The sequence below is a fragment of the Dasypus novemcinctus genome, chromosome 9 (genome assembly GCF_030445035.2).
Source record: "Dasypus novemcinctus isolate mDasNov1 chromosome 9, mDasNov1.1.hap2, whole genome shotgun sequence".
Classification (NCBI taxonomy): Eukaryota; Metazoa; Chordata; class Mammalia; order Cingulata; family Dasypodidae; genus Dasypus; species Dasypus novemcinctus.
In genome coordinates, this window is record NC_080681.1 from 81,417,928 (window position 1) to 81,438,191 (window position 20,264).

The following is a 20,264-nucleotide window of genomic DNA, read 5'->3' on the forward strand; positions in this document are numbered from 1 at the left end:
GGCATCCCCGGAAGGATGGGAGGGGCCCTGAGAAGGGCGTGACTCGGTGCCCTGATGCCAAACCATCTTGGTTCCACCTGCGGTCCGTGGCCGTGCTTGGGGAACCACTGGCCACGGGCTCTGGGAGGTCCTTTCTAGTTTTGTTTTCTGAAGAAAACCCTTGGGTCATAAGTAGCATTTTAGGATGATGATGATGATGGCAGGGAACAGGATGAGAAACGGCCGAGGGGCCGTGTGGTCATCTGGCGGTGGGGTGGGGTGAAGACGGAGAGCCATGGGGGGTCTGAAAGGGCTGAGGCAGGTGAGAGGAGGTTAGAGTGAGGGGCAGAGGCAGCAGGCTGGAAAGCCAGTGGGCCTGCCCCCCCACCCCAAGCCCCAGTCTTCGTGGCTTTGTCCGCGTCCTGAACGCATGGTTAGGATTATCTGCCTCCTTGCCATTCCTCCTGCCCCACCAGACCCGGAGCACAGGGTGGCCTAGCAAGTGACTGGAGAGGGGACTGGAGGAGGGCTATGGAGGCGGGGGACCCTAGACCCGGCCAGCCTTTGCCCAGGTGCTGGCAGCAGTGCCTGCTCCCCGCTCTCTGCCCCAAGGAGGTGGCTGAGGCTCGGAGAGGGGCAGCCTGGGAACAGCTGATGCGGCCTGGGGGGTTCCAGACTCGCTGTGCAGCGCTTTCTGTCCCACCTGAGCCCTGCGCTCCAGCAGAGCAGTGACCTTCCGGGCCCCTGCCCCTCCCTGAGCCCCAGTGGGCCCCGGGGCGCTCGCTGGCCTCAGCCTCCCACCTGTGCCGCCAGGACTACGGGCTGCTGCAGCTGGAGGAGGGGGCGTCCGGGCACAGCTTCCGCGCCGTGCTCTGCGTCATGCTGCTGCTGTGCTACCACACCTTCCTCACCTTCGTGCTCGGTAGGCGCTCCCGGGGTCAGTGCGGGGCCTGGGGGTTTGGTCAGCTCCAAGGGCAGGGGCTGAGGGGCTGCAGACCCCGCTCAGGCCCCCCGGGACTGAAAACGAACAACACAGCCGCATCCCTGGGCGGGGCCTGGCCTGCCCACCACTCCCTTCCTCTCCTTTGCGGAACCGCCCCAGGGTCCAGCCTCTGTGCTGGTCTGTGAAACGGGGGTGGCGGGCCCTCCTTGGAGAGGGCGTGAGGTCCCGTAGGCAGCCCTGTGGTCTGGGCACAGTCTTGGCCGGCACGGGCTTCTGGTGACGGTGCCCTGTGACGTGCCAGTGGCAGTTTCTGCACCATCTTATTTAATCCTCACGTCACCCCAGAGAGAGGAAGGATTATTATCCCCCTTTCACAGAGGGGATGGAGAGGCTGGTGGCGGCTGCGTGTGCCGCGTCCTCCCCAATACCCCCCACCTCCTCCAGGCACTGGGAACGTCAACATCGAGCAGGCAGAGACGCTCTTGAAGCCCTACCTGAAGCGCTACCCTAAGGTAAGCCCCGCCCCCCGGGCGCCCCCAGCCCAGGTGTGCGCCCCCAGCCCAGGTGTGCGCCCGCAGCCCAGGTGTGTGCCCGCGTGGACCCAGGCGCATCCGTGCTTGTCGCTGCAGGGCACCATCTTCCTGTTCTTCGCTGGTCGGATCGAAGCCATTAAAGGCAACATTGACACGGTGAGCGATGGGGACTTGGCCGGTGCCCGGGACCCAGGTGGCCTCGCCCCACCCTGGGGAGCTCCCAGGCCTGAGGGAAGTCAGACACACACAGGGACAGAGCAGACTGCGAGGAGGCCCCAAGAGGGAACCAAGAGGCGCTGCAGACCGAGGCAGGCAGGGAAGATGAGGGAGGAGGTGGCGGTTGTGGTGAGTAGGATTTTGTCAGGGAAATAAAGGAATGAAGGGCATTCCTGGCGGAGGGAGAAGCTTGAACAGAGAGGTGGAGTGACCGGCTTGCTTAGAGCGTGGTGATGAGGCCATGACCCGGTGGTGGAGAGGGCTGGCCAAGGAGTCTGCACTTGGTAGGGAGGCATGGAGGTTTGAGAAGCGGAGGTTCACAGTCCTGGCAGAGACCCAGCGCTAAGCCAAGACCCAGGACAGATCGTCTGACGTGAAGTTCTGGGCTTCCCGCTGGCCCTAGCTGAGACTCCTCAGGCAACAGGACAAGGGCCCCAAGCCCAAGCAGACTCATGGGAGCTGCTGGCATTTTTGGAGTTTGTTCTGAACACAGACGTTATTACATCATAACCTTAAGCGTTTCCACTCCCTGTTATCCCTCCACGATAGCTCGATCCCACCCTCTCATTTCGTGATAGAGAGGGGCAGTCACTGTAAGGTCCACCTAGACTTAGGGGGAGAGCCAGGACCGCAGGCCAGGCCTCCTGGCTTCCCTGCCCCACCTGGGTCTGGCCGGGGGTGGGGGAGGCCAGGCCTGCCTCGGGCTGGCAGGGCGTGGGGTGGGCGGTGCCCTCCGTGCTGCTGACTGAGGGTGCCTGCAGGCCATCAGGAGGTTCGAGGAGTGCTGCGAGGCCCAGCAGCACTGGAAGCAGTTCCACCATATGTGCTACTGGGAACTGATGTGGTGCTTCACCTACAAGGGCCAGTGGAAGATGGCCTACTTCTACGCCGACCTGCTCAGCAAGGAGAACTCCTGGTCCAAGGTGGGCCAACACTGCGCATCGGGGACGTTGGGGATGGGGGGCTGACCCAGTATGGCCATGAGCTCCCAGACCAAGGTCCAAACCCCTCACTGAATGCAGGTGTATCACTGGAATCTGAACAGAAACAAATTCTAGTAGGACTCAGGGATGGAAGGAACTGAAGACCCTTAGGAAGAGAGAAACTCTCAAACTGTGATGTGTCAGTAGGGATTTTTGGTCACAAGGGCAGAAATGCGGCTCACACTATCTGGGCTAGTGCTATCCAATAGAACCTTATGCTGTGGTATCAGTAGCCTATTTCTGCACCATGCAATATGGTAGCCACTACCCACATGTATACACCAAATGCTTGAGATGTGGCTAGTGCAAATGAGGAAGGAAATTTTACATTTTATTTAATTTTAATTAAATTTTAAGTGGCCACCATTTTGGTCTATGCAGTTCTAAAAGGCAAAGCCTCATTGACTAATACAACTGAAAATTCTAGGCATGTCTGACTTCAGGATAGGACTGGATCCAGAAATTCAAATTATGTCATCTGGGCTTGGTCTTTGCATCCATGGCTGTGTTTTCATCTGTGACATCTTTGTTGTGGAGGAGGTTCTTTCCGTGTGACAGGGTGGTCATGGACTGACCCTCACTTGCATCTTCAATTTGATTTCAACCACAGTCCCAGGATTGAGCCTCACTGCCCTGGCTTAGGACACATGCCAATGCCTGTAAACAGATGGGGTGGGAAGACGCCTTATGGAATGAGAGTAGGAGTAGGGGTGGTTTCCCAGAAGAAAAAAGGAGGAGGTACCAGAAGAAGTGTGTATGTATGTGGGGAGGGGCATTAAACAGATGTCACATAGGTCAACAGAACAAAACAGATACCTACCACATCATGGTTAAGTGTCAAATGAATACATATTAGCCGTAATCATCATAGTAACAATAGCACAGAATTAGAAGAGGCATCAGACATCATCTAGTCTGCTGTTGACAAATACGTAGCACATGTGTCTCCATTACCTCATCCCTTGCCCCCAGCAGACATTGCTAATCAATCTTGACAGTCTCCCACGAGCCTGGCTGTGACCTCAGAAGCCTTCTCCACGCAGCACTCCAGGCAGCCGTTAGACTGCTCTGAGTTGGCACCTGTCATCTGCTTCTAGTCCCTATTCCTCTTCCCTCCCTTACTGCTGGGCAGAAGTTCCTCTTCAGGTCCCCGCCTGGGGACCAAGCTGAAGGGAGCGTCACTGGGTGTGGGGCGAGAGGGGCTGGGTGGGGGGGCAGGATGGTAGCACCCTTCTACTGAGCTCTTGATGTGTGCTGAGCACTTACCATATCCTCCACACCACACCCAACGAGGTAGAAGTTCTTACCTCCAGTGGGCACACGAGGAATAGCGAGGCAGAGAGGGTGTGTCACTTTCCCGGCCCACGTGGCTGTTGGTGGCAGAAACTGGATTTGAAGACAGTTCCGTGCAACTCAAAGCCTTTGCTTTCCCCTGTTCCACAAGCCTTCCCGAGGAGGCCTGCTCGCCCCGAGGCCACCCTGTTGTTGACGCTGCTTCTGTGGGCTGAGCCCTGCGGCCCGGCATCCATTCATCATCACCTCCCCTCCCAGCAAGCACAAGACCTCGGGAGCCTTTCTGACCTAAAAGTGACTCTAGAAACCTTCCTGTGGGGCAGGCAGCTGGGCCCACCCACATGGGGAAGAGGAGGCCTGGGGTGGCCACGCAGCTGCTGTGAGGGGTGGAGAAGGCGGGCCTCCCTGTGCCAGGAAGCCTGGCTGTGAGTCCCAGCTTGCCGTGTGCCTTCAGGGTGGTCACAACTCTGTGCAGCTCTTACAGCAGCCCAAGTTCCAGGGCTTCCCTGCTTCCTAATCTCAGGCACTTGGCTGCCACGCAGTCCGCCAGGGGACCAGGCCTAAGGCCATTGCCACTTGTGCCACACCCTCTGTTCAGCATCTCTGCCTGTGATGGTCTTCGAGTTTCTCCAGTGCTTGTGGCATAGGGGTTGAGAGGGCCAGCAGCTAGGTGGTGACAACTGGGTGCTCATTGCTAAAATGGGGAAACCCCAGGGGAGCTCAGCAGCAGCCCTGGGCAACCCAGCCAAGGAGACAAGGAAGACTTCTGGACGAGGAGACCTCTGAGCTGAGTCTTTTTTTTTTCTTTATTTAAAAAAAAAAAGTTATATTAAAAAATATGAAGTCCCCATATACTCCCCAGCTCCCTCACCCCACTCCTTGCACATCAACAACCTGTTTCATCATCATGCCACATTTATTGCATTTTGGTGAATACATTTTGGAGCACTGCTGCACCACATGGATAGTGGTTTACATTGTAGTTTACACTCTCCCCCAATCCACCCAATGGGCCATGGCAGGGCATACAATGTCCAGCATCTGTCCCTCCAGTACCACCCAGGACAACCCCAAGTCCTGAAAATGCCCCCACGTCATATCTCTTCCTTCTCCCTACTCTCAGCAGCTACCGTGGCCACTTTCTCCACATCAGTGCTACAATTACTAATCACAATAGTTCCATAGTAGAATATCAGAAAGTCCACTCTAATCCGTACTCTATTCCTCCAGCCTGTGGACCCTGGGATGGTTATCTTTACTCTGAGCTGTGTCTTGGAGGAGGAGGAATTAGGGTGGTGGGGTTGAGGAAGTAGGAGGCACTCACTCTCTGAGTGAGCAGCAAGCGCAAAGGCTCGGAAGCTAGGGTACTGCCAAGAGGTTCTAAACCTCTTGGTTTAGGGTTTGTGGGGCTGGAGTGCAGGGGGCCACTGAGCAACCCTTTCTCCTCTGGCCACTTGCTGTAAGCTTCCTGAGCTTCTTGAGGACAAGGACCATCTGCCTAGGTACAGACCCCGATAGAGTAGTACAACAATAGAAATGTGGACACAATGGACAAAGAGTTGAATAACCCTGGGGAGCCAGCCTCCCCTGATGGGAGGCAGCTGCCCTTTTCCATCAGTGTGGCCCTCATAACATCCCTTGAAAGCTAGGATGTCCACGGGTCTTGCAACTTTGGGTCTCTGCTCCATCCTGACTCCTGGTGGCTCAATGGAGAGTGAGCTGGGGTGGAGAGGGTTGGAGAAGGCTCTTAGAGGAAGCCAAGGTCTTGAGAGAATGAGCTAGCCTGAGAAGGAATGGCTTTCCAGGCCAAGGGAGCAGCACAGGCAGAGCCTGGGGTACAGGTGTGGCTGGAGTCTAAGGAGTATTAGGGAGGAAACGGCAGAAGAGGAGCCAGAAAAACTTAGGGCTGGTCATAAAAGGCCCTGAGTGACGGGGCTTTTGTCTGACAGCATGGGGTGGGGTGGGGTGGGGAGGGGGTTGAACACTGTGGTTTCAATTTGTGCCCTGGTAAGTCCCACGCACAGTTGCTGGACACCCCCAGGTGCCAGGTCCTGTTCTAGGCCACAAAATGGAAGTGTGAACAAAGCAAAGACCCCCATCTCGAGGCTCACGTTCTAATGGAGATAGAGACCGTGAAAGATAAACAGATGTGCAGGACACTATTGTCAGATTCTGGTCCGTGCTGTAAAGGACGTAAGGTGCGGTAAGGGGGTAAGGGTGCGGGAGTGAGGGTGCGGCTCGTTTATGCTGGTGCTCAGGGGAGGCTTGTCTGGGAGGGCAGTGATTGGAGTGTGGGTATTTGAGGGAAGCGGGTTCCAGGCAGAGGGAGCTGGAGGTGCAGAGGCGTGGGAGCAGGAGAGCGACTGTGTGTTCTGGGAGCAGCAGGGAGGCCAGCGCACAGCTGGGGTGTTGAGTGGGAGACGGTGGGGGGGAGGAGACTGGGCCGGTGGGGGGGAGGAGACTGGGCCGTGAGGAAGAGTGTGGATTTGCTCCTAAGTGTGATGGGCTGTCGTCAGAAGACTTCGAGAAGGAAGTGACATGGCCAGGCTGTAGCTCAGGAGGGTGGCTTTGGTGTGGGAAATGGCTTTCAGGGGGCAGGAGAGGGAGCTGGGAGACAGTGTGGAGGCTGGTGCTTTAACGGAGGTGACCGATGGAGCTAGGCCAGGGACAGTCAAGAGCTGGCAGGAGGGGAAGTCCTGGGACCAGGCCAGGGGTTGAGGAGGGAGGAGGCCAGGACGACACCAGGTTTCCGCCTGGGCCGCAGGGAGGATGAAGATAGGCTGAGGCTTTGGTGAGAAGAGAGTCTCTCCACCACACCCCCCAAAGACCAGTTTTTCCTCATTTTGTAAAGAGAAGACGAGATAGTGGAACTGAGAGTAGACCTGGGCTCCAGCATGAGTGGGGCTTCCAGGTGAAGGCTGCTTTCAGCCTTCTCCAGAGGCTAGACCCCAGAATGCCCGTCTTCCTTCCCTGCACCTCCTCCATTTGTTCCCTGGTCCGCTACTTGGTAGGTTGCTCCTTGACAGCTGCCCCAGGAGGCAGCGGCTGTGGCTCAAGGCTGGGCCACTGGAGGGCAGCATAGAGCCAGACGCCTCTTAGGCTCGACACTTGGGGAAAGGGGGCATTCAGGGAGGCCTCTCTGGGGTGCGGGTGGGAGTCTCCTGCCCAGCCTCACCTTCCCTGTCATCAGTGGTCAAAGCCCTGGCCTGAAGGCCCCAGACCTGGAGTTGACGCTCACATCAGTTCAGTCCCCAGTAGCTCTGGGGGTCCCTGGCAGCAGGGGTGGGATAGATTCCTTTCTGGCCTCGTCTTTGGGCCCAAGCGAGGTGATGTATGAAGAGTGCCTGGCACGCAGTAAGGCAGGGCCACCCAGGGGTCCTGAGCCAAGCTCTGACCCAGGGGCCTCAGCACACCCTGTCCATCTGCTAGTTGCTTGGGTCCTTCTCTCCGTTGCTCTGAGTGGGGGGTGGAGGGGGACCTTGGCATGGGCCCTTCCTGGATTTAACTCCAACTCCACCCCTTAAAAGCTTCTCAGGTTGCTTCATCTTCCTCACCTTCTCCCCCACGATCTGTGGATAAGTTAGCTACTGTGCTGGGCTGTTGTGAGGTCCGAATGAGGCCCTTGTGCCAGCCTGGGGCTGCTGCTCGAGGAGGGCTGCTCTCACCTGGCTCTTGCTGTCTCAAACAGGCCACCTACATCTACATGAAGGCCGCCTACCTCAGCATGTTCGGGGCGGAGGACTACAAGCCGTTCGGGGATGATGAAGTGGAGCTCTTTAGGTGGGTCCCCCCGCGGTGTCCTCGTCGCAGGCCCCAGCTGTGGAGAGTCCAGCCGGGCTCTGCCATGGCGGCCACCCTGAGCTCTGGGAGAAAGAGAGTGCAGTGGTCGTCTCCCCGGCTCTCCCTGAGGATTGTGCCATGCGCTGGGCATTCCCTCCCACCACCACCCATGCTGCTGCTGCTGCTACTGAGAACCCCTTGAATGTGTTCAGAGGTTTTCCTTTAGAAAGCGGTTTTGTCACGTCCTCCCTGTTGAGCCTCTTTCAAATGCCGCCAGGGCAGAGAGGAAGGGCCTTGCTCTTCTGCTGAGTTATCCTGGTTGGCTCAGAGCAGCACAGTAGAGAGCCCAAGAACTAGAATCAGACCAATGGGTTAAAGCCAGCCTCTGCCACTTCTTAGCCGTGCCACCCTGGACAATTACAGCCTCTATAAAATGGGAATAACAGCCTCTACTTTGCAGGGTTGTTTTGAAAATTAAATAGGGGAAGAGGACGTGGCTCAACTGATAGAGCATCCACCTACCATATGGAGAGTCCGGGGTTCGATCCCCAGGGCCTCCTGGTCCATGTGATGAGCTGGCCCATGCGCAGTGCTGCCGCGCACAAGGAGTGCTGTTCCGTGCAGGGGTGTCCCCTGCATAGGGGTGCCCCACGCGCAAGGAGAGCTGCCTGCGTGAAAAAAGCGCAGCCCGCCCACGAGTGGCACCACACACTGAGAGTTGACGCGGCAAGATGACGCAACGAAAAAAAGAGACGCAGTTTCCCGGTGCCTCCTGGCAATACAAGCGGATGTGGAAGAACATACAGCGAATGGACACAGAGAGCAGACAATGGCAGGGAAGGGGAGAGAAAAAAAGATTAAATAGATAATATATGTAAAGGGTCTGGAACTTAGTGCGTTGCACACTAAAGAGTGGCTATTTTTATTGTTACCCGCCCTGCCCTGCTTGCCTCGTTAGAGAGGGGCCTTCCAGGGCGTAGCCTTAGCAGGCTGAGGGTGGGGCTTGGAGCCTTCCGCCAGGGATGGAGAGGATGGGCCCCAACTTGTCAGACCTGAAAGTGGGTGTAACCCGAGCTTCCTGGGCGGCTGCCAGCACAGCTGGAGGGCATTTGTCATTACTGAGTGCCTGCTGTGTGCTGGGAACTCCCTGTCTCCCTCTCATACAACCCTCCCAGAAAACCTCCATTAAATCTACTTCTGAGATGAGGGAACTGACGCGCAGAGCAGCTCCCTGGGTAGGGGAAGCTCACACCTAGTCCAGCTGTTGCCTTGGCCTGGACGTCTCAGGCCTGAGCTCCCAGCCACACCCAGTGACTGTGGCAGAAACTGGAGGGCGGTGGCGAGGGAGCCAGGTGGGCGAGGCCCCAGATGTGTAGGCTCCCAGCTATGCACATTTTGCTCTGCCCCTGGAAACAGCTGAGGAGGCCACAGCCCTCGCCTGGCAAGAGTTAATTAGGGGTTGAGCTGTGTGGTCTTGGGCAAGTCCCACACCTACTCTGGGCATTCATATCTGTGAAACTGGGTTAGAGTTCTGCTGAGCCCTGAAATGGGGAATGGGAGTGGAAGAGAGACACCCAGGAGTCAGGGCAGGCCTGGGAGCCTCTGCCAGCGGGTGTAGAGGACCTCTTGCCTAGCCACAGCCTCGCCACAGGAAGTGATCAGGTCCAGGGTAGGGCCCCTGAAAGAAGGTCCTAGCACAGGCTGTTTCTCTCTTCGGGGAGCAGTTGATCATACATATGGGGAAGTTGAGCCCCAGAGAGGAGCCAAATAGAAACTGGGCAGGATGGAGACCCTCTGTCCTGTCTCTCTTTTTTTTTTTTTTGACCCTCTCCCTCTCTCAATCTTTTGCAGAGCTGTGCCAGGTCTGAAGCTCAAGATTGCTGGGAAATCTTTGCCCACGGAGAAGTTTGCCATTCGGAAATCCCGGCGCTACCTCTCCCCCAACCCCGTCCCGTTGCCGGTCCCTGCTCTGGTGTGTAGGGGTCTTGACTGGCCCTGTCCCTTTGGCTGGGATTGTCACAATCGACTTCCCCAGGGCTTAAGCCATGGGCCCCAGGGAAGTTGGGTAACGGTGAAGAGCTTCATGCCTCAGGGACCTGGCGAGGATTCCACAATTCATTTGGTGACCAGTGACATGGTCTTCTGTGCCCTGCCCCAGGGCTAGGGGTAGGGGCGTAGATGAGTCTGACCGGGCCACTGGCCCCTGAGGAGCTGGATGGGGTGGGGAGACAGGTGGGCAGGCTTCGCGGGCTTCTAGGCCCAAAGAGCAGCCCTCCTGGGCAGCGCGCTCCTCCCCCGCCCGGCAGAGGTGTCCTCTGTTGTCTCTTCCTACAGTCTGTTTCAGCCCTGCTCACTGGTTATAATTGTTGTTAATACTGTCCTCTCACAGGACCGAGCCTTTTTGAAAGCTGGGACCAGGCCATATTCAACATGGAAATAACATAATAACAATAGCTGCCATTGGTTCTGGGCCCTTGCTGTGATGGGGGCTCTTTACATGTACTGCCTCATTCAAGCCTCACAACAACCCTGAGCAGGTGCTGGTGGTGTCCCCATTTTACAGATGGGGATAATAAGGCCTAGAAAGATAAAATAATTTGTCTAGGTTTAGTTGGAGAATCAGGATTTGAACCCAGACAGTCTGGCTCCAGAACCAATATTCTGTACCACTGTATGATGCTAATTCCAGGCATGATTTAAGTAGGCATCACAGAAGGTTGCAGTTTGCTAAGAGTCTTTATTGTTGTTAAACAGCAAGGCAGCTGGAAAATTAGAAAGGACCTTGCCTTGAGAGACCCTGTCGTGGTCCTGGCTCTACCATTCCCTAATTGTCTGACCTTGGGTAGGTTCCCTCTCTGAGCCCCATTTTCCCTTCCTGTAAAATGGGAATAAGATATACCTTGTGCATTTCTTAGAGCAGGTATGATGATCAAATGACAGAATGTTAAACATTTTGTAAGTTGAGAATACAATATTTATATAGAATTTTATTCAGAGCTTATATCCCAAATATTTCTAAACAGGTTTTGAAATATCTTATCATTTAAAATACAGAGTAAACTATTGCTAGTAAATGAGATGTAGGAAGAGCAGGGCAAGAAATTATGCCAAAAACTTAGGGGAGAATTTCCCATACTATAATCTGCAAAATACCATGTAAGTAAAAAATAATTTCTTTGATCAAATACGTTTGGAAAAGACTGGCCTAAACTTATCTGAGTGGTGAGTCTCCAAGAGGAAGCTCAAAGATACAGTTTTTCCCTAACTTATTTGGTCTTTTTTTAAAGGCACTTTGCTAACTCATGGATCACAGAACATTTTGCGATGTACTGGTCTAAACTTATATTCCTTTTCCTAGAACATAATAACAAGAACCACAGCAAAAATGTCTCTCTAGAACTTCACGTATATAAGTCACTTTCACATCCATTCCCTGGTTTGAGAGTTTAGAAAATACTAATCTAAGCTTAAAGAGTTACTATGAATGAAATTATAATTTAATATTCTGTGTTTCCTGGCAGCTGAGGCAAAAAGAGGAATCCGGAGATACTCCATACTTTTCATGAGGGTGACTCAATTCTAAAGGAAATGGAAAATGAGTTACCATTAATGGGTCTAAAATGCTTTGGGGGAATAGGAGAGAAGCTGACATAGTCTTAAGCGCTACCGAAAGTCCTGAAGTGCTTAAGTAAGTGATGGTTGGGGGAAGCCCTGCCCACTGGAGCAAGAAGGCTTCCTGGAAGGTGTCAGGCTTGGCCTGGTCCTCTGAGGATGGGGGGAAGGACTTGGACACGGAGAGATTAGGAAAGGGCGTAATAATTCCCAGGGATGTCATGAGCAGAAAGATAGCTAAAACAAACAAACACTCAAAAACATTGGTAGGTGGGAGCACAACAGTGAGGACCTGGGTCTATCTTGAATCCTCACTTGATAATAAATTCCAAACTCCACTCAAGCGCACAGCTTCACAACTAGGCTGAGACTTGACATGGAAGATTAGGGCTAGAAGAGTTTTTTGATCCTGGGCTGAACTATCCATTTTACAGATGGGGAGGAACCCTAGGATTGATTTACTTCCCTGCCCTCAGGAAATGATGTACATCTGGAATGGTTACGCTGTGATTGGGAAAAAGCCGGAACTCACAGACGGGATACTTGAGATTATCACCAAGGCTGAAGAGATGCTGGAAAGGGCCCCAGGTGACTCCCCCTGGGTCCTTCAGTCTACCAGGCTGGGTCAGACTTCAAGTTCAGCTGTAAAGTTGAAGGTTCCCTCTGCCAAAAATGCCCTTCCCCACTTCTCTACCCTGGTGATTGTCCTTTGTCTTTCTATAGTGTCAGTTCTACAGTGTCAGCTCCTCCAAGAGGCTATTCCTTGTCCCCAAGGTAGAGAGTTAAGTCCTCCCTGGGCTGCCACAGGCCCTGGGCTTCCTCTGTCAGCCGCACCCTTGCTGTGTTGTGGTGATCCCAGCCGAGGCCTTTCCTTCTCAGGTGTGAGCTCCCTGAGTCATCTCTGTGTCCTCTGGACCCAGCCCAGATCAGGGGCTCCATGGTCTGCAGAAATGAGGAAGAAAAAAACTGACAAGCCCATCTTCTTCCTTCACACCCGTTTTCAGAGAATGAGTACTCAGTGGATGATGATTGCTTGGTGAAATTACTGAAAGGCCTGTGTCTGAAATACCTGGGCCGTGTCCAGGAGGCTGAGGAGAATTTCAGGAGCATCTCTGCCAAGTAAGTGCTTCTGTGGCTGCTCCTGCTCCAGATGGCCTGCTGCTGGGCCTGGGCCTTCTGGTGGAATTTTCAGGATTTCTCCATCATGCCCACCAAATAGTCTGGTCCTAGCCTACCCCCCTCACTGTGCCAGGGCCTGTGCTGGGCAGAGAGCAGCACAGATCCAGCCACCCCACCCCCACGGAGCAGGGGAGACACCAAGTCGCTCGACTGCAAGGAGTCCATTCACATTGTTTGACATAAGGAGGGCTAGACTGAGAAGGACCTGGATGATTTGCACACAAGGCTAAACTTTATCTGCAGACTATTGAGCTAGGAAGAATGCTGGGCAGAAAAGTGACTGAAAGATCTGGGTTTTAAAAGGATGTCTCCAGGGCATCATGGAGAATGGGACACAAGGGGTCAGACTGGAGAGAGGCAGCTTCCCCAGTGGGGGTTTGGGGGCTGAGATGGATGGACTGAGGGCATGAGCTATAGGTTGTCAAGGAGTTGAGGCCCCAGATTCAAAGGACTGGATGGCTCTGTGGTGGATCCCAGCCTTTCTAGGCTAGATAACGGGAACCTTCTCAAAGGCAGATTCATGCCAGGAATTCCCCACATGAACACCTGGGTTGGGTTCTTCCATTCTGGGAAAGGTCAGGAGAAGGTATCTAAAGGCCATCTCTAGGGGAACCCTGTGAGCCATTTCTTCCTCTGTTCCACAGTGAAAAGAAGATTAAATATGACCACTACTTGATCCCAAATGCCCTGTTGGAGTTGGCCCTGCTGTTTTTGGAGCAAGGGAGAAGTGAAGAGGCCATTAAACTCTTGGAAACTGCCAAGTAAGGCTTGGGTAGCTTCCCTTTGTCATTTACTCCCTCCTGAGCTCAGGAGCGTCACCCAGCTGCCTGGGTGGAGGAGCCCAGACAGCAATAAATGAGGTTGCTGGCAAGGGCAGTCCAGAGACCAGGTGTGTGCTCCTGGGAGCCTGGCTCTCACCTGGGTTAGGGAGGCTGCTTCCTCAAGTTACCGATGACTTGGAATCCCAGAGGGACAAAGTACATTGCCCAGGGGCACACCACAAGCCAGCTGCAGGCCTGGTGAGAGGACCTAAGCCTTCTGCCTTCCAGCCCAGGGTCCTACTTCCAGAAACCACCCCTCAAGCTTAGGGACCCAGCAGGACAAAGACTGCTTCCAGAGGGCATAATACCAGGGGGAAAGGGGCTACACACCCTTTTGGCCAATCATCCTATTGCGCATAGCCTAGCCCTTTTTTGGATGTGGGCAAGTGTTTAAGAGCCTTCCTTGGTTGGTGGCTGACACAGCTCAGACTGAAGAAGGACTTCCTGGAAGCAGCCTCATGTGTCTGATTCCCTGCTTTCTTCCAGGCAAAACTACAAGAACTACTCCATGGAGTCAAGGACACATTTTCGAATCCAGGCAGCCACACTCCAAGCCAAGTCTTCCCTAGCGAATGGCAGCAGATCCATGGTCTCATCAGTGTCCTTGTAGCTTTGTGCAGCACTCCAGGCTGGAAGACGAATAGACAGAAACAGCTGGACAAAGCTCCTGGAAACATTTCAAAATGATCTCCTCTTCCTGCCCTCCCCTGCCTTTGGAGCCCGCAGGTGCTCCAGTGGGATGGCATGAGTATCCGGTGGAAGCAAAGCTGGCATTTTTACCTGGGCTAAGGGCCTTTGCCAAGGGCAGAGCAGGTAGAGCCCCTCTGCCTACCCTATCACACATACGGGTACTTGTTTTTCACTGTGATGTTTAAGAGAATGTATAAATGGTTTACATTTTCCTTAGAAATATATTGATGGGATCATAGTTGGCTAAAACAAACAAAACAAGACAACCCAACAACCACCCGCCTACAAATCTTTGTTTTAACCCATACTGATCTGGTTTATCTCTTGCCAAAGGCCCAATTGCTTTTTTTTTTTAAGATTTTATTTTTTAAATTTCTCCACCACCCCCTCGCCCCCCATTGTCTGCTGTCTGTGTCTACTTGCATTCTTGTCAGCAGCACCGGGAATCTGTGTTTCATTTTGTTGAGCCATCTTGCTGCATCAGCTCTCCGTGTATGTGGCACCACTTCTGGGCAGGCTGTGCCTTTTTTTGCGTGGGGTGTCTCTCCTTGCAGGGCACATTCCTTGTGCATGGGGTTTCCCTACGCAGGGGCCACCCCTGCGTGGCAGGGCATTCCTTGTGCAGGGCAGCTCTGCGTGTAGGCCAGCTCAACACATGGGTCAGGAGGCCCTGGGTTTGAACCTTGGACCTCCTATATGGTAGGCGGACACTCTGTCAGTTGAGCCACATCCGCTTCCCCAAAACTGCTCTTCAAACTTCAGAAAGGCCTAGGCTTCCAGGGGTGGAAGGACCTTCCTTTCAGAGCAACTGGGGAATGTCCTGGAGGGTCTGCCCCTCAGGCTTTGACTCTTTCTAGTGTTGGCCAGAGCAAACAGACACCTGCTACTTGATTTCTCATGCTTCATTTTCACTTCCTTTGTAACCTCCCAATTTAAAAATCAAACACCTCTTTTTAGTGAGATAATTTTCATTTCTGTCCATCTGTAGAAAAATCAGTGTCTCCACCAGTAGGGAACAGAGGAGGATGCTGAGGCCCGAGGGATGGGAAGCTGTGTGACCCTTTCTCTACCAAATCCAGGAAGTTGGGGAGGGGGGAAGGTCTCAGAAACCAGTCTGCATCCTTGCTGTATGCCAAATCATAATCACTAAGGAAAATTTATAGAACACAAAAATTAATCTTATATACTTCAGAAATACATTTATTTCTAACAGCATTTTTTCTTGGAAAAAAAAAAGGTTTTTCTTGGCCTGTTGAATATGTCTTAGATATCTTAGATATTTCAGTTAAGAGAGAAGAGAAATTTAAATAATAAAACTTATATATGTAAGGTATCATGCAGCATATATTTCAATAAAATATGTTGCTTGAATTCTTGGAAGGCCAAAAAGGCTGGATCAGAAGCCATATGGCTCATGAATGTTTTGTTTAGACAGCATTATTTAAAAATTTCAGCTTAGTTGTCAGCATTTAAAAATGGAGACATTTCACAAATGAATCTAGTTTCTGGCCTCATATATTTAAAAAGAAATGAGATCTGGCAGCAGTGGACCCACAATCCCACAAGGCAATAATCAGCTGGAACTGAAGTAGAGACTTCCTTTAAACATTTATGTTACCATTCTGGCCCCTAAAAGCATGTTAATTTTCAACCTTTGGGTCTGTTAAAGTGAGATCTCAAGTTCAGTGATCAAAATCAAGTTTTACCATTCATAATTAATGACAGCACAAGTCAATTTACCATTTCCCTGGGAAAATCCTGTACACAGTAAACACATTCACCTATGAAATGTGATTCCCCAAATGCATGAATGCAATTTCTATAAGGGAAGAACTGCAGGCAGCTTTTTCAATCTTCCAGTATTGCAGTATTTAGTGAACACTTTTAAACCTGTGCTGGGGGCTGGGTTAATATATTAATATACAGTCAATAAGCCACTTACGGCTGATAGTAAATGAAGTCATGGGGTTTTAGGTAAAGCGTATTCTTATTAGAAAAAGCAATAGCAAAAAGGCCCTCATCCAAGATCCTCTTACGCACTTCAGGTTCTGTCAGGGTAGAAATGTTGTATTTCTCATTTTGTCAGAATTAGACAAAAGAATGTTCTCTGTGGAGAGCAGACTCTTTGCAAGTGATTTTTTGCCCAAAGCCTGGATGCTGGGTAACCAGCCTGTTTCAAGGGTGCTGGGCAGGAGAGGGCAAGAGGAGTGACTAGAGACAAGCTGCCGAGTGAAGGGTCTTTGGTGGCTTGCCCACAATTAGAACACTGCTCACTGCTGTATCAAGCAGCACTAGTCACAGGATACCAAACAAAATTTGCAAAATTGTCTTGGCAGTTTACAAAAAATCTTTACTCCAATATTTGAACATTTCAGGTGCTTTTGCCTTTGCTATTTTTAAATGTCAAGCCAAGATGATTTCCTTGTCAACATTTGCTGCTGTTGATTTTCTCTTGGGCCTCATTTCTCCTCCGTCACCTTTACTCTGCCGCCCTGGTTGCAAGCTGGCTGATGAGACCTTTCAGTGGGGTTTGCTGCAGCTTTTGAGCCAGTCTACCAAAAACAAGTGATGGAGGGTGAAAATGTTGGTTATCTAACACCACCATAGCCTTGTGTAGGGGCCTTTGAAGGGGAAAATGCTGTCATGGGCTTCGCATTGTGTCCTTGAGTTTTTTCTGGTTGCTTCTCTGATAGTGCAGCTCTTCCTGCACACCTGCCCTACAGAGGCAGCCGATCAAATGGAGACGTTTGCCCTAGAAATGAGGAGACCTGAATTCTAGTCCCGGTTTTGCCACTTTTTCAGAGTGGCCCTGGGAAAGTCATGAACCCTCTGAAAAAAATTAGTAGTTTGCACTAGATTAAGGCCTTTTCTGCTCTCAATAGTTCTGATTTTCTGGTTGAGTCTATTTTCTGGGATTTCATTCGCAAAACGAGGCAAGAGATATATACCTCCTTTCTGTGAAAGCCCTGTGTTGTCAAGCACGTTGACCAGAAATGACAGGCTTCTTCAAACAGTGAGCTGTACACTTGCCTAGACACCCTCATTTGGGGAAGTCTAAAACCTGTGCCACACAGATGAGTGCAGTTGTCAGGAAAGGAGCAACTGCATACCATGATCTGAACAGACCCTTGGGAATGGAAAGTCTGCCTCTGCCTCACTGGGCACAGGACCTCGGACTGGCAGGGAGGCTTCCAGCTGTGTGCTAGTCCCTATCTCCTCTCCCACACGTTGGCAGACTTCCCTACTCCTTATCTCTCCAGAGTAGGAGTGTTTCCAAGACGCTATCGTCATTCACAGCAAAAAGCCATGACCTGACCACGACCCTAAAGGCTAATTCCAACCCAAGACTTGGCTAAGGTCCAGATGGGAGATTCCCAGCAACTGAAGAGTGGCACCAGGAGGTTTTCAGAAAGCCCTAGCTGGCTAAGTGTTTGAATCATTCAACGTGGGAGTAGAAATTCAAAGACATTTTTCCTCTGGAGTTACTCCCAAGCTTATTTAAGATGATGGGGAGTGGGCAACAGTCTTCTCATTGTTTGCTTCAACTGAAAGACAAATAGAGAGTACCTTTTACATGAGTGTTTCCTTGTGTACCTGGCACCACCACACTAATTTGTAATAAATGAGAGGTGCCTGGATTCTGAAATCCAAGCACCAAATGGGAAGCTCTATCCCCCCCACACTCAGAGACAGCCTTCAAAGGTTGGAAAGTGCCTTTCCACTCGGGTTAGCACAGCTCTTTTGAAGTCTGGTGCAAAGTTCATTACTACACAAAGCCTCATTTGGGGACTTGAAAAATCCATTTTTCAAATGCACAACTATGTATTGTTTCTACTGTATAAAGCCAACTGTTAAGTGACAAAAGGTAATAGAGCCCTTGGGAAGGCCTACAATGAACTACTAAAGGTTGCTATGGGCTGCTAAAAGTTGACATTCACATTTAATCAGAGACATCACAGCTAGAATTTCACAAATGTCGATTATTTGCTGATTGTGGTTTTCCTTCACATCATCTGGGGATAAGAATAATATTAAGAGCCCACTATGTACCCACTGATATTCTAAGTACTTTCCTGTATCTGATCCTCATAAGTACCCAATGAAGTAGGTACTATTGCCATTTTACAGAAGAGAAAACTGAGACACAGGTAAAATAACTTGCTTAAGATGACACACAACCATTATGTAGCAGAAGCAAGATTTGAAGTCAGGCAGTTGAGCTAGAAAGACCATGTTTTACTAAACTGCTGGCCTAGCTACAAAATTATCTGAGTTTAAAATTGGATCTGACTTACTGAGTCTTGGGCTACTGTTAAGGATAGAAGAGGTACTGGCTAATGATTTGAACACTAGAAATCCTTGGCTTGGAACACATGGACCCATACATCTCTAGGAAATAGTTCCTGCTGGCTGGCCACTTGGCAGGAAGTAGGGAGAGGGCTGACAAAGACACAAGAAAGACAAACCAGGAAGCGGACTTGGCCCAATGGATAGGGCGTCCGCCTACCACATGGGAGGTCCTCGGTTCAAACCCGGGCCTCCTTGACCCATGTGGAGCTGGCCGATGCGCAGTGCTGATGTGCGCAAGGAATGCCGTGCCACACGGGGGTGTCCCCCGCATAGGAGAGCCCCATGCGCAAGGAGTGCACCCCAAAAGGAGAGCTGACCAGCGTGAAAGAAAGTGCAGCCTGCCCAAGAATGGCGCCGCACACACAGAGAGCCGACACAACAAGATGACGCAACACAAAGAAACAGATTCCCAGTGCTGCTGATAAGGATAGAAGGGGCCACAGAAGAACACACAGTGAATGGACACAGAGAGCAGACAACTGGGGGTGGGGGCAACGGGAGAGAAATAAAAATAAATAAATCTTAAAAAAAAAAAAGGCAAACCTTAAGCAACAGAGTTTGCTCATAAAGTCATCAAGAGATTATGGAGGAAAAGGCATATCTAATCCCTGGGTGGTTAGGTAGAGCTGAGAGGCCAGGCTTGAGGGGTAGCAAAGCACAATAGTTTGGTATAAGACAATAAGAGGTAGGAACATTGGCAAATTGGGAAGTGCCTGGTGCTAAAGGCACACATCTAATTTTTCTTTTTTTTTTTTTTGCGGGGTGGACCAAACATCACATCTGTGGGTCATTGTGACCCATTGGCTAGAAATTGTTAAATCCTGGGCTAGAGCTGAATTTTCTGCAGTTATATGCAGCTGAAAAAGAGGCTGTAAGCAAATTTATAGTAGGAAGCTTGCTCTACTAAAAATACTCAACTTTAGAGTTTCATTAATTACATGAAATAGTGGATAAAAGTACAGACTGGATTCAAAACCCACTCAAGCAACTTTATCTCACTGAGAATCAATTTACTATTATGTAAAATGGGCACATGGCACTTAGCGCCTCACATTCTTGTATCTTTGTGACCAGAGAAAAAAAGGGCTTTTCTTAACTCTAGCATAAGAATCTGTTGAGTCCAGCTTGTCTCGCATGTCCATCCCTTAGACCAGTGGTTCTCAAATGAAAGGGTGGTTCCCAGACCAGCATTAGCATTGCCTGGGAACCAAGTGACTCTGATGCACACTAGTTTGAGAACTCCTCCTTTAGATGGTGAGTGAGGTTCTATGATTGGCCCATCTTGGGTCATATGCTTACTGGGGGTTATTAGAAGGGAAGGTGGTATATTGAGTCAACACATGTATCCACACTATGTTTTTTTTTTTTTTTCTTGATCAGCTGGCCTATCACAATAATGTTTATAAAGATGTGGGGATATGGGGACAAGAACATTTAAGTTGGGTAGCTCAGGTGAAATAGTGCAGCGCCTTCACGTTGATGCCATACTCGCTGCCCGTGCCCCCAGCCTCGGCTCCAGTCCCAGGCCCCCTGCTGTCCCTGCGGGGCTGGCCTTGCTCTCTGCTGCAGTGCTGATGAGGCCGGCGCTGCCTTGGGTTCACAGCATTCATCGGGCTGGGGGGAGGTGGAGAACCTGGGCGAGGTGGTGGACCCTTTTTCAAAAACTGACATACAGGACCTAGGACCTGTCATACTCCCAGGTAAAGGTGAGGATGCGGAGAGAGGGTGTAGCTTGCGGTACTGGTTATAGACAAGGCTTAACAGAAAGCTGCCCACTCAGGAAGAGCTTTACCATTCTCCATGCCACCCTCAAAGCTTTTTCTATTTTCCAATGGGAGTCTCCTTGATGGTAACTCCCTCTCCATCAGAGATGCTCAGATTCTTT

The 20,264-nt window shown here is 51.4% G+C and overlaps 1 protein-coding gene across 7 annotated transcripts in view; it reads left to right on the top strand.

The window, feature by feature from the left end:
* The window catches only part of TTC39A (tetratricopeptide repeat domain 39A), a 60,279-nt gene extending 45,035 nt beyond the window's left edge, over positions 1 to 15,244 (top strand). For 5 of the 7 annotated variants that reach the window (XM_058303608.2, XM_058303606.2, XM_058303604.2 and 2 more), the window contains 10 exons: positions 793 to 901; positions 1,367 to 1,434; positions 1,552 to 1,611; positions 2,433 to 2,594; positions 7,636 to 7,727; positions 9,579 to 9,699; positions 11,774 to 11,927; positions 12,344 to 12,458; positions 13,163 to 13,279; positions 13,826 to 15,244. In XM_058303608.2, coding sequence (XP_058159591.1) covers positions 793 to 901; positions 1,367 to 1,434; positions 1,552 to 1,611; positions 2,433 to 2,594; positions 7,636 to 7,727; positions 9,579 to 9,699; positions 11,774 to 11,927; positions 12,344 to 12,458; positions 13,163 to 13,279; positions 13,826 to 13,949 — 1,122 coding nt within the window. In that variant the 3' untranslated portion in view covers positions 13,950 to 15,244. The remainder of the gene's footprint in view (positions 1 to 792; positions 902 to 1,366; positions 1,435 to 1,551; positions 1,612 to 2,432; positions 2,595 to 7,635; positions 7,728 to 9,578; positions 9,700 to 11,773; positions 11,928 to 12,343; positions 12,459 to 13,162; positions 13,280 to 13,825) is intronic. The other 2 variants (XM_058303607.2, XM_058303605.2) reach the window with 1 other exon arrangement.
* The last annotated feature ends 5,020 nt before the right edge of the window (positions 15,245 to 20,264 follow it).